This window comes from Pagrus pagrus (assembly GCF_965226575.1).
Source record: "Pagrus pagrus genome assembly, chromosome: 8".
In the NCBI taxonomy this organism is placed as follows: domain Eukaryota; kingdom Metazoa; phylum Chordata; class Actinopteri; order Spariformes; family Sparidae; genus Pagrus; species Pagrus pagrus.
In genome coordinates this window covers 27,468,994-27,483,729 of record NC_140192.1, presented here as the reverse complement: position 1 = coordinate 27,483,729, position 14,736 = coordinate 27,468,994, and the positions used below count along the sequence as shown (strand labels likewise).

General features: G+C 40.8%; 1 protein-coding gene across 1 annotated transcript; it reads right to left on the bottom strand.

The window, feature by feature from the left end:
- Positions 1–871: 871 nt before the first annotated feature.
- zbtb34 (zinc finger and BTB domain containing 34) lies at positions 872–14,415 on the bottom strand. The gene is made up of 2 exons (XM_084358847.1): positions 14,161–14,415; positions 872–7,462 (listed from the first exon to the last, which is right to left on the bottom strand). Exons 1-2 carry the CDS (start codon positions 14,176–14,178, stop codon positions 5,900–5,902), a joined length of 1,581 nt encoding a protein of 526 aa, XP_084214973.1. The 5' UTR covers positions 14,179–14,415; the 3' UTR covers positions 872–5,899.
- Positions 14,416–14,736: the final 321 nt, after the last annotated feature.

The window sequence follows — 14,736 nt, the reverse complement described above, 5'->3', positions numbered from 1 at the left end:
GTCTCCTTACATACACCCTCATAATACTGCCATAAATCCCAAACTTACAATAATCAGTAAATAAGACTTATTCCAGTCATACATTGTGTAATTCTGGTATTTCTTAGCCCACCTCAAGTATTTGTCCTTGTTCCGTCTCCTGAGAAGTGATTTAGAAACTGCTTCTTTTCCTCTGAGACACTACAAAGACTGGCTTCTTTGGACGAGACAACTGCTGATTGGAGCCTTGTTTTGCTTATTTAGCAAGTTCTGTATCTGTGATGAAGTCACTTTTCTATTTCTCTGGGAACAAAGCTTGATGTGTTGATTTTCTGATCACTTTTGGTTTACCTGATCGTGCTTTGGATACAACTGATCCAGTTTCAGAAATACGAGTTCCAGGCACTGTCCCCTTAAAACCTTTAGTCTAGTTATGATTTGATTTGACTTCATGCTTTGCAAGAACTACTTTAGGACCGAGGAGTCCTGACTGTTCCTGGACTTTGCTCCACAGTCACCTGACCTCAACTTAATTCGACATTTATGGGGCCACTCTAAGACTGAGACAGACATCATTCTGTGAGATCAGAAGAGACTTTGTGGAAACCTGTCAAAATATGCCGGAAAACTGAGTCAGCAAGTTTTGCCCAAACTTGTGGAGTCCATGCCAGCTTGAGTGTCACTGAAGCAGAAGGGGGACATAAAAAGTACTATATTATATTCTGAAATTCATGACATTTTGATAAAAACTGTAACTGTGTCTATTATCTATTGTATTAAAAAAAATAATATTACATTAACACCAAGATAGAAGTATCTTGACTGGTACTGTCAGACTTTTGGACCCTACTATACAAGAGTAAAGGTTTCGTTGAGAGACACAAAAGACAAATCAGAGCCAAATCAGCGTCTTTATTTTACAAACGCATTATTCTATTGACATTTTTTCATATAATAAAAAAGCAATTTACAAGCTTAAGAACCAAAATGAAGCAGCACAGAATGATTATGAGTAAAATATATAATTTGAATAAATATATTTTATTTCATGCTATAAAATAAATTCATAAATGGCAATAGATACAACATCAGCTCTAGCTAGCTTCATTTACTTCATAGTTGTACAAAACAGTAGAGTTCTGAGGTTCACAGTTGGGTTGTGAGGTTGTGTGTAGAGTGGACAGAACAGGAGTTGGGACACGTCGGCCGCCATGGCTTCAGTTCAGGGTCTCCAGTGTTTCTCGAGCGTCAGCTCTGTGGAAAATATGGGCTCATTGAGACCTTGAGGCAGAATGTTTGGGAACCACTGACTGAGGACTTGTTTCCCCACCTGAAGAGAAGTGCACAATTTTACTATGGACATAAGATGTATGTCCAATGAGACCACTTTTAACACTATATACCCTGAGTTCTAAGTTTTTTGCCTTGTCACCAAATACACGAGCCAGAGACGTTGTAGTGCAGCGTTTAGGGAGTTGTAAAAGGAAAAGGAGCAATAGCTGAAAACTTTCCCTCTGATCCTAAACAACTACAACTACAGTCTCAGTGCCTGAGGAGCCAAAGGAGACCACTGAACATCAGCATGACAACAGACCGCCCGCTCCCAAAACAGTGGCTATACAGCCCAAAATCCCTTTCAATATTTGACACAGCTGGAGGTACAACTCTGAACAGTGCCACTGAGTTTGACGACTGAACCACACGCTCAGTTCTTGTGTTGCAGTTTACTGACTACCACTGGATTTCGACGAGCATTTAGCAACACCACTTTTTCACTTCTATATTTTTTTTTTTTTCAGAGGAGGAAGCCAACCTGTCCAAAGTTTCAGAAAAAATATAAAAAATAAATCGATATCAAATTGTCCTGGTCCTACTTCAATTCAACAGCTCCCTGACATTCAGTTTGTTTGATATACGACAGGCCAATATTTCAATAGGCTTGATGATCCCAATACACCACTTTTAAAAAGGTTATTGCTCTTTTCTTATAATACACAGTGGACAGAAACTGACAGAAAAGCTATGGAAGACTTAAGATTTTTTTCTAAGCCTGTATCAGTGTTTGTAAACTACCTGAAGTGAGTTTATTATAAAAAGAATAGGACGAGCTGCAATTTCAAAAAGTAGTCCGACAGCCTTCCCTGTAAACACTTCCTTTTGATTACTTGTGGCCCATAATGCATCTCCTGTTCCTTTTCGGAGGTGTGGAACTAAGAGTCGATTCGAGTGTGTCAAGTTCAGTTGGTTGTGTGGGTGTACTATCACATAAGTAATGACAGTTGATGAAAAGCATTTAAACAATTTCCCCTCCATTCACCTATGATGATTACATGGACTCGTTTACTCATTTGATAATTAATGAAAAAAAATCTGACTAGTCTAAAAGCACCGTTTAAGGGGAAAGGTCCCTCCCGAAGTGATTGAGGCCGTTACAGCCGAGTCCCTTCAGGGTAACTACAGAGTTAAACGAAACTTCCAGGATGGAATTTACTATCGCCGAAAAACTGTAAGTGCACAATTGATAACACAAATACAAGAAAACTCAAATTAAAAAATTATCCATTGGCAATTTTATACAATTTTGTGGCTGAGCAACGTGCAATTAAGCTACAGTATATGAGAGTAAGCTTTTTTTTTTCTCCGCAAATATTCAGTTTGTCTGCTAAATACCCGAGCAGCTGTTCCCTTGCCAGATGCCAAGAGAACAGAGAGGAAGTAGATTTGCGTTTTTCATGCATCTCCTTCCTTCATTTTAAATGCCTAAAACTATAGTACACTGCTAAGATTGTCCTCAGTGGTTAGAGAGGAGGGATACAGTATAGTCTCTGAACATAGGGCAATGGCTTGCAGAGAACAAGTCTGCCTCATTTGATTGTAATCAATTGCTACAAAAACAGTTAAAATTTAAAATCAGTTGTCCATCGCATGACAGAAATGATAAAAAGCGAAAACGAGGGATCGGACTCCAACTACGAAATGGACAAGAGTGACATGAATTAATTTCTTTTCATTCTTGGCACCACTTTACAATAAATGATGTGGCCATATCTTACTATAATCTCTCTATTCAATCCATTAAAAAATGAAAGAGGCACAGGAATCTAAGTGCCAGTTTCTAAAATGTAAAGCTCGTGGCAAGGCACTAAGTTTAAGATGCCACTTTTTGTGAAGTATTCTCTCTTTTGTTTACATTGGCTTTAAACAATTACAATACCTATTGCACAACTTTTATATTGTCAGCTTTCGTATGGCTTAATATATGTTATTTATGACTTCGCTGCTTAATGAATTCTTAGCAAATTGTTCAAATTGTACACAAGTGATTGTTATAAGCTGGGAAACGTACATTCCTTGCAAACTGCAATGAACTAGACCTACATTAAATTAAGAACCTATTCTTCTTAATGAGCATTCAATTACACAATACAGTCAATAAATTTACTGTCAAAAATCACCCATCAGTCTTTGGTGTGAACTCTTGGCACAAAATTGTTTTAGCAGTTTGTACCTGTTACTCACAGAACATTGCTGACAATAATGCAAGAAGGTATGCATTTCCTAATTGTTTCTAGATGAAGGGCAAGAATCATCATAGGCAGATTAAAATATTATTTTTCTTTTTTTCAAAACAAAAAGATTTTGTTGAGGTCAGATCAGCTGTCACACCTGCATATCACATCTGCAGCAGACAGAAATTAACTTGAATTGGTAACATTCATCTAAAATGTATTGTAAAGGTGGACAGATGATTAAGTGTTTGTGGAAAATCCTTGGACATAAAAATAACGGAAAGCTAGCTATACCGATTTTTTGCAAAAACCCTCTAAAGCTTGGTTTGTTATCCTTACTGTCAATGAGTGTAGACGATGACAGCACATTCAGTGGAATAAAAGGACTGTCTCTTGACGTAACATTAGACATAAGCAATAAAACAGCAAATTCTCGCACCAAATGCACACAAAGTAGAAAATTATATGATAACTGTGAAATAATCCAACTCAATTTGTTGGCACAAATTCAGCGTGGACCAGATGGGACAAAATAAAAGCATAAAGCAGGTGCTCTTCTAAAAAGGCATTAACCAGCTGGATGGCAAATAAGAAAGCAGGATAGCACAAAAGGGACCACCCAGCTGAGCTTTAAATTTGCTAAATATGACATGATAACCAATCAGGCCTTTTTATGTATTCACTGTGAATGCAGATTATCTTAAATCACAATGGAAATAAAACCAAGTCTCTATATACTAACACCACCCCCATCCCTGATCCCCATGGTTCAAACAGTATAGATAAAATATAATGTTGCCATATGCATGGCTTGTAGCCAATAGTATTCATGTGATTGCAGAGTCTCATCAAACCGCTGTGAAGCAGGTACTACTCTGCTGCTGCACCAGAATTAAGACAGAAATGGGCACATTTTAATCAAAGGGACAGCACTGACCCCACCCACTAACTCTGCAAAGTGCATCAATACTTTGGAACACCACTTAACCCTACCAACATTTTACTCTTAGCCATAATCTAGCTATGCCGCAAGTGTCGACACCAAAGTCGGATTGACAAATGAGGAAAACAAAGTATGCATTTGACCCCAACCAATACAGAGAACAAAGATCACAGATCAATGGTCCCACCATAAAGGGTAGGACAGAGTGAAAAAAAGGAAACAAGCTAGCTCTTTCAAATAATGGAAGAAAAACCATGTCAAAATGGCTGAGATTCCTTTGTTCTTTCTGTTTGCATATTATTCAGACTATGTAGATTTATGTGAACAGACTCAGAGCTGTTCCTACTGTGCTGAGTTGAAGTACTCCTGTCTCTGTTAGACACCGAGTATAAACCTAGAAGCCTACCCCAGGACAAAACAATTTACACATACAATAATTCAGTATAAGTCCGCAATCAGAGTATAGAGGAATACAAATGACTTAACTGCATGGACATAATTCACCCATTACATGGATGATAGCATCAAGATCCATGCCTTGGCCAACAAAGATCTGCAGTAGTGATGAGATAAAAAGTGTTTTGTGGAACAAACATTATAAGACAGCAAAGTCTTGAAAAGTATACAGAGCCATTGTCTTACTCTATTCTCTCTATCGCCAAAAACAGACATGAAGGAAATCTAGCAAATGTAATGCACTCCTAACATAGCACCTTCTTAATCATAAATTTAACCTGGCTGACCATGAAACATTTGACAAGGACTTTGTCCCCAATCCATACAATCAGCAAGGAATATTTCCCCTAAGTATCAAGGCTTTGTGTTGAGAGAATATTCTTTACAGGGTTTGGCAATAAGATAACTGTACATACAACCTAGAACGGATTTCAAAACGGTGAATACATCTGTGCCTGGTAGGTTCTTGGCTATGAGGTAGAACCTGGTGAGTTTCATTTAAGTTAAAATACTGTCTATTATGAGTATGTAGTTGCATCATGAGGTATTGAACGGATATGTCACACGAAGCTTTGCACTGGCAGAAAAATCATTCCTTGTGAGTAAGTGACCTCCTGTGGCCACATGTGCAAAAACAGGTCAGGTAAAAAGGTGATATGACTAGCATCTTACCAGAGCTTTCACATTATCAATTATTGCAACATGCCTATATAACTCTGTAAATATGTTTTAAAAAACATGGAAAGATAAAAAGAGAAAATCAATGAGGGGGTCGTGATTATTGTGACCTCCTCAAAAATAGTAAGTTGTTACTCCCTTTGCTTGAAAGAATCAAATTTCTATAAAGCACCCATTTGCTCTCTGCATTCACCATCTAACTTTCACAAAATTGACAGAAACTCTTGACGCAAGAAAAGTCCATAGTGGAGGGAGCCGATTCAAAAAGAAGAAAAGTCCTTTAAGTTGAGTTAAAATAAACATTTCTTAAAGCTTCCTTAACCTGAAGCAGGACCTAAAAATCACATCTTGATGCTTGAGCCTCCTCCGGACTGCATTTTGAACTTTCCTCCATATCATTGGCTGGTGCCTCCTCTGCATATTGCGCCTCAAAGGCCATCCCCTCAGATGTATCTTCTTGGTCCTTCTGACCTGAGCTTCCCTCCGTCCTCTCTGGAGAGTCCACATGATTACTGCCCTCTGATGCTCCCATGTGCTTCTTCCTCAGGTGCTGGTTAAGGGTGCCCTGAAATGGGAAGCATTTACCACAAATCTGACAGTGGAAGGGCTTGTTGTCCGTGTGGCCACGGATGTGGTACTCCAGCTGGTCTTTTCTTGTGTACTTCTTGCCACAGAACTTACAAACAAATGGGGTGATTCCCATGTGCAGGCGCATGTGACGATCCAGGCTCCCTTTCTGATTGAAGGTCTTCCCACAGTATATGCAAATGAGTCTCTCATTGTAGGGGTACCACTGGCTTCGCTGGCAGCGCTCTCGCACATCGTTCTCCAACCCTGCAGTTCCCACAGCTGATTCGCTGTCATCTGAGCCTGGTTTGATATGACTAAGCACCCCTGCGGGGATGGCCAGGGGACGCCTTGCCCTGGCACGACCACCTCTGAAGCCACTGAGTATGGAGCGGGAAGGACTGGAGCTGCTGAGGTTGACAAAGCAAGGGGAGGTCAGCCCTGAGTAAGAATAGGTAGCAGACTGGATGACAGGACCATAGGAACCCACACTAACAGCCAAAACCTGTTCTCCATCTACCAACTCTGTGTGGTAGCCATCATCACCAGCTGAGGAACTATCGGAGTAAGAGGGCCTGTCGGGCTTTTCTATCTTCACATGCACATCTGTTACTTGCCCATCTTTGCCAATCAGTTCCACTTGCTCCGTTTCTCCCTCCATGGGAGCATCATGTTCTGACACACTATCACTGCTGCCTCGGTCCGACTGGCCTTCCTCTTGCTGCTGTCGTCCCCGACCCAGGCCTTTTGCTGCCAGCTCAAAGCGCGCTTCGTGTCCTGCCTGATTCTGCCGGGAGTAGTAAGGGGGGGAGATCTGGGTAGGGTTTATAAAGAGATTGCTGTCGTTGACCCCATTGTGGCTGGTCTGCAAGTCGTCCTTCTCTGGGCTGCAGACGGTAACTGGGATACTGATCTTGGAGTGGATGCTCTCCAGGATTTGGGTACACTTGTCAATGATGGCTTGCATCTGCAGAAAGCTGGCAGCAGTGAGGAAACTGATGATATCCTTGAGCTGCAGGGACATGTGACCTGTGTAGCAGAATGCGAGAAGCTTCTCAAACACCTCAGGGCTTTTGATGACCGAGATGGAAAGGCCACTCATGGTGCTGAGAGCTGAGTGGTCACGAAAGTAGGGTGAACTAGCTGCCAGCACAGCCTTGTGGGCTCGAAATGGCTGGCCCTGAATGTGAACAATGATGTCACACAACTTCCCTTGCAGCCGCAGCTCATTGAGCTGGGTCAGTACAGTGTTACTGAACTCCGGCACATCAAACTCGATGTAGCTGCCGTCGTCCATTTCTTGGATATGTTTCTCCAGTTTGCCGACAGCCTGGTGGAAAAAGGAAAAGAAAACATTAGGTTTTGAAACATGGCACTTGGAATGATTTTACTTTTCCACATTTAACAAAAAGCTATTGTACTGTTTATGTAAGACAAATGAGACAGGAGGCTGTTTAAGATGAGCACTGGATAAAGGTTTACTTTATACAGTACTTGTATATGCCAAATTCTCTGAAAAAAGAAACTCCATTAAATTTATCACAGCAAACACAGCACATTATAGGCTACATTTCAGTTAGTTAATATATTTTATTAGCTTTTTAAAGTTATATGACATTCTGTGACAATTACAAAATAAATTTGTCGACCTTCTCAGATTTCGCCAAACTGTGGCTATCCCTTCAGTATTACTAGTCTTACTGGCGCGTTAGTGGATTTGATCCATATCGCCTTCTACCTGTTCAGTCATTCACGCTGATCTATTTTCTAGTGAAATGAACATATTATATAATATTTTTTATATTTACTTTTACTGTCACCTTTGTCTTGGATGATAAAGTCTATTGTTCAGCAGTAATAAATCTTGCCTCAAGTATGTTATTTTTGACAAACAGAAGACATCTGCATAAGCTCCAACTTGAAAATCCAAGACTCATGTTTATAATCAGAACATGATGATTTGCATATAGCACAAAAACATGATATAAATAGCTTCAGTTTTCATAATGAGTCTAATAACAATTTTAACCATTTGCTGTTACAACATACAGAAAGAATTAAAAAAGTTAGTTGTGTTCTTGGGGTGGCACTACATCAACAGAATGGAGTTTAAGTACTAGAAGGAGTAGGACCCAATCAATATATTGTATGCACGATATATATCGGACTGATAAATTATCTGCGGATAGTGGAAAATTTACATTATCGGCAGATAAGCTGATAAACTGGAGGGAAAGAGTCTATGAGTTTAACACAATAAATGTTATTAGAGCTATGAATAATAAATCATCCATATTTGCCCGCCACATCTTAGCCTTTTTACCCTCAGGGGTGCATAAACTACAGGTTATGAACTTATTTTTAAAATACAAAAATGTGAAATGTCAGTTATCGGTATCGGCCGTGAGAAGCAGGTAATTAACGGTTATCGGTATCGGCTGAAAAATTCATATCATGCATCCCTAATTTATTGGTCAATATTGGGCAATCACAGATACATCCGTATCAATGAAGATGTCTGATAGCGCCCATATGAAAACATTTTTAAAAGAAAAAAAGGGCAGAAAAAGATACTTGGGGTAATTTGACCCCCCATGATTCAATTCTGAAATGTATTCTCTCAGCGCACTGATGTCAACTTGGACAATGCAGCTTAAACTATACATTAACTTGACTTAATTACATGTATAATTGTCAGGTGTTTTTTTATTTGTTTAACATTTATTCATCAACCGCACCCATAATTGCTAAACAGGACATAGGGCGTAATGTAGATGGCGCAATTGCGGCTGCTGGAACACAATGTACTAACGGTCTATACACAGTGGCTGGGGTGAAGCATAAACGTCACGTGAGGACTGCCATAAAGATGTAGATCCAGAATTTGGCAGTGAAAGAAGAAAATCTGGTTCTGCTTGAAAGGCGAGCATGAACTAAACCTTCTCTAAGAGTCTCTTTCTCCAAGGCTTCTTTGATATAGTTTAATAAATGACTTACAGTAATGACAGTGTTGCAAATGTTTTTGTAACAGCCTTATTGTGGTTTTATCGCTGATTAACCTCATCATTCCTACTGATGAGCACAACTGACAACTGCCTCTCCCTGCATCAAGATATTTCATAGCATACCAGCCATGACATTGAAGCTTACTGGAAACACATTCCCAGCATGAACAGCATAGCCGCACAAACACCGGCATACTACCCTTACACAATAACATACAGACTTGACCTGGTTGATAAAATATTAACAGACGCAGGCGCTGCCTTCTCAGCAGAACTAGTTAAACCACCCTTTGAAAAGCTGCAACTGTGAAATCCAATTATACCGTGCTTGATGTGCAATAGTATGTATATAAAAGAAAATACTTCTGTGTTGCAAAACCTTAGTATTCTCCAGCTTAACCCTCATCTCCCCCCACTCCATCTGCCCTTCTCCCATCTCTCCTGCTGCATCTCCTCCTCTCTACCTCCCTACCCCTTGCTAGCAATTCAGCATGATTTGCGCATCGAGTCCCTGTCAGCACTTTGGGAACGTAAACACTTTCTCCAGTTGCCGAAAGCTTGCCAAGACACCTGTCCAACAAACCATATGCTCCCATCCTGGCACAGGAGAAGCAAAGATGTAGCAAAACACAATAGAGAGAATCGTAAGACGGTGAACATTAGTTTTCCTCGCCCATTAACAGCCTTCAAATACAACATGTTCAAACACTAAAACATATCAGCGATGCCTGCCAGCAGCATGCATACTGAATGGAGCCAAGTTGAAGGGAAGCCAAAGAATGCATGCTCAGTAGTTGAGATGCACATGCTGGGCAAGGGTCACATGCTTGGCTCACGTGGGAAAAAGCGAAAATGTTTAAACTCAGCTCAAAAATTCCATCTGCGGCTCGAGTTCCCTGCCTGGTAATAAACCTTTTTGACACGGGGGCTTCATGTAGGAAGGTATAAAGGATGCTGAGTACACTGTGATAGTTTGGCTGACCATAAGGTCAGCATAACTCTGGTGGTAAGATGACATGACGATTAAGCCTCTGAATCTATAACGCTGGCACGTCACTCAAAAAAAAGAAGTCATAAAAAAAAGAAACATTAGCAGAAAAATCAAAGTCAGCAGGCAAACATTGTATACTTTCTTCAACATCAGCAGCATTTCACCGACTTTGAAAAACAGCTTGTGGGGCAGAGCAGCCCCAGAACAGAACTGCTTAACAGGCAAAGGTTGGGAGAGCAATTTAAAACAGATAATAATAATAAAAAAACAAGATAAAAATAGACTAGAGTTTCAATGAAGTTAAGGTATGATTTGATTTTGCTTTGATAACATGCTTGGTGGAAACTGTTTAGGCTCGACTGGAGCTCAGTATGTAGGGCTAAATATTTGATGCTGAGCCTTTGGGTGTTTTCTAGAAGTAAATAACTGGCAAACAAGTAAATGCTCATCTTTCATTTGTGCCTACTCACGTGCTCATCAGATGAACATGAAACTTAAAAGACTATCTTTATACTTTTCCAACAGCATATATATTCTTAAACTTTCTGTGATTTGTAAAACAAAAAGCCATACATTCACAAAAACCTCGAACCGAAATCAAAATTGACTAACAGAATTATACTTAATTCTGTACTGTAGAGTCCAGTGAGGGAAGTTTGCCATGATCACGTTATCAAGGTCTTCTTCAGAAAGGAGATAACAGAAACACAGCCACAGACAGTCCTTCCTATTCCCAACATCTGCATTGACTACAAGCAACAAGTGATGCATTCAGATGACAGTAATGAGTTGAAGGGGGATGATTTGGTCCACAACAGTTCTCTGTCCTGTCCCTCCTGAAGCAGTGATCATGCTTTTTTACACTGAGACCAGTGCCTTGTAAAGACCAGCACTAATTAACTACAATATCATCCTGCTACATAGTCTTTCCACCTAGAGCCACACTGCAGTGATTTCATGGTTGCAATCACAGATAGCAGTGACACATTCGACGCAATGCCCTTAAAACAGGTTTTATTACCGCCAAATGGTGAGGTGGAAGAGAATTCAGTCAGCCCCCATTTGCTGCTGAAATGCAGGAAAAACCCTGTAAATGTCTTCATGTAGAGTTCAGTTTGATTGTCTTCTTTAGGTAAGTTTGATATCACATAGTATAACAATACTGTATATTGGGATCAACCAATATGGCTTTTTCAGGGCCAATTGATTTACATTAGTTATCAAGGAAACCGACAACAGATATATAAAACCGATATGCATTTGTGGTAAAAATGTAAATCTCAGTGTCACAATTTATAATAATAACTACAATTTCCTCAAGTACTGTTCTTAAGTACAATTTTGAGGTTCCTTACTTGAGTAGTCCTATTTCCGGCTACTTTATACTGCCACTCTACTACATTTATTTGATAACGTTAGTAACTAAACAGCACAAAAAGTAAGGAAATTTGTGTTTGGTAGATTATTTCTTTATTGTAACAATGTTTCTTGGCAATAAATCTTATACCGTTGGAAAGCCTGTTTATTTCCCTTTTAAATGGTGCCACATTTGTGGCCAGCCTGGTCACACAGAGCAGGTTTCTCAGAGACTACCTCCAGAATTTGGGAGTGGAGAGGATGAAATGGCTTGCCAGCGGTCCTGACCTCGACCCCATTGAACACTTGTGGGATCAGCTTGGGCGTGCCGTTTGTGCCAGAGTGACCAACACAACCACGTTGGCTGACTTGCGACAAATGCTGGTTGAAGAATGGGACGCTATCCCACAGCAGTGTGTGACCAGGCTGGTGACCAGCATGAGGAGGAAGTGTCAGGCTGTTGTGGCTGTGTATGGTTCTTCCACACACTACTGAGGCTCCTGTTTGTTAAATTAATAAATTGTTAAATTGCCAAAACGTGTTGTTTCCTCAGACTTCAATCATCCAATCCACCAAACAACAGTCAACAGCAGAATAAGCTGTTTGGCAGAGAAGATTTGGCAAATTCGTGAGCGCAACCCACATACTCAGCTCTGCTGCTCATCCCACAAACGCAACATGCATTTACACATGAACACGAGCATTGAGTTCAACGTAACATGGAGCTTTCCACCTTTACTCTCCTCCATGTTACGTCGCACTCGGGGATCGACTCTTCGAGCAAAGTTTCATGTTGTGTCGAGTCTTCTTAGTGTTTTAAAAACAGCGATTTTGATGCTACCTTAATGTTGCCCCTTGCACGCCATTGAAAATGATTTTGACCTGAAAACTAAAACACAGTAAATCTTAAAAGTGGCTTTTCGTTGTAATTATGCTTTTACACGAAGGTTTGACTCAGGTTCCTTCACAAAAAAAGCCTAGGTTGCATTTTGGCGAGAGTTACACTTTAAGGGATCAACGCCACAATATCATGCGCGCACAACACATTGTAAAAAAGGTTACCAAAGATAACAAGGACAACGGCTCTCTGCTGACTTACTGATATCTGCTTCTTACAACAGTGTCAGTAATCAGTAACACCTGACTCTGCCACAGCTATTTCTGATTCTCCATATTTTCAGGCTGGACCTCAGAGTCCTGTTTCATAAGACATTACTATATGCACCTGGCATCTATATGCCTCGTATTGCACAACCACTCATTTCAGCTGGCTGTTCGAACCGACTCCGTTTTACTGCTTATCGGGCAGTAAAACGGACATTAACAATCGGACGTTAACAAATAGGGTTGACTGGGTGCAGAGCCATGGTGCCTGACTCATGCAGAACTGGTAATTGGTTTGGCTCTTTTCTGATCCGACATGCCACGTAGTTATACTATTTACACTAGTCTCAGACGCAATTGTCCAGAAACAACCCATGCTGTTGGTTTCAAACTGGGCTTTTAACACACGGCAGATTGGAAAATCTCAGAGCAAATGGATCGAGACTGGTGATTAACACGGTCCTTGGTGACCCGGGTAAACCGAGTTGTACAGAATAATGTGCCATGTCCCTGCACTTTGTCCTTCCCTGCCATAACATCACGCACAATTACTTTACAGTTACACTAATTGTTACCAAGAGCATTGCTAGTAATGGTATCTTTAATCTTGGAGCTTAACAGATGTCCTGTGAAACCCACTGACGCTATCCAGGTTCGGTTCTGACACACTGAACACGCACGGGCCTGGTGCCAGTGGTAACAGTTACTGAATAACGCGAGTCAGGTAAATTAATGCAAGTCTTCGCTATACATTGATACGTGCCATAACTTACTCGCGTTTACCCGTGTTAGCTTCATCGTGAATGAACCCTGAGGGACATTAGCATGTACTGTTTATCCCATCATACGTGCACATAGTTCCGATACATTGGGGGGCAAATGTGCGGCGTCTCAAACTTTATTGCAAACCATTCTGTCAACGTTAGCTGTCGGTTAGCTAATGATGTGGGATATACATTGCGGAGCCGCTAATGTAAGCGTTAGCTCGACCGTCGCCTCCATCTGCTTTTATTGTTATCTGCACCATTTCTCATTTCACGGTGACTTGTAGCTAGATTAACGTTAGTTTAAAACAGTGCACCGACTCACAGGGCCGAACCACCCAACTATCAAGCAGCAAGCCAGCACTGGCTAACGAGCTGTATTAGCTAACGTTAGCCTACGAACAATTATTTTAGAAAAAATGCGTAACTTTCCCACACACTTCACTTTGTCTCGTACGGTAGATTACTTAACGACTGAGTCGTGCATTCCCGTGACTGCACACATGCTTGACGACAGTGTATGGTTCTGAAACTAAATCACAACGTCGAATGCGGTTAAAACTATGTCGGCTGTCATAGCTACTATGCTAGCTATCTTGTGCTAGTAGTTAGCGCTAGCTTAGTTAGCAGCCATTCCATAGCGACTGGCGCTATGTAGCGGCTAACGCTAGCTAGCATTGAGGTGCTAACGCTCGGTCACAGGCAATTATTTCACCCATTACTTTCACCGTAAGAGCAAAGGCACACAGACATTATAGACACGTTACTGTCACCAGTCGAAGTCAAAGATGAAGTCCACTAAACTCACCGTCTTCCAGATTAACATGAATCGTTGTCCATTCCCCTCAGTAGTTCGCTAACACTACAGCCAGGCCTCCCCCCCTCTCCAGTCCAGATGTGTCAGACAGTTGCTGCTGCAATTTTTGCATCAACAGGAAGTGTTCTTTTGGCTCTTTGCATTCATTCTATCAGTGTGTTTTGCAGCAGCCCCTCCCTTGCTCATGTCGGTGTTGTATATGCAGACATCATGTTCTTATTACACGATGTGATCGGAGAATCCTATTAAAACCCACAGTCGCTCTCCAAATTGTTTTCAACTGATAACGTGGCTCTACTCTTACTCTTATCTGCTGACTACACCCAGACCACGGTGCTGGACATAAGTCACTTTCACTTGCTTCCACTTTACAACACTGACAATGTGAGGGGGCACTAAAAGTAAATGTTTAATATATTAAGTGTTTTATTGTCTGTTTTGTAAAAGCTGTAGCTTATTGTCACTATAGTGAACTATACTATGACACTGGTCTGTATCTGGCACAGATCAGATGCACAGCTGGAGAGATATCTTTATGAAACCCCACCACCTCCACCTGACACACAC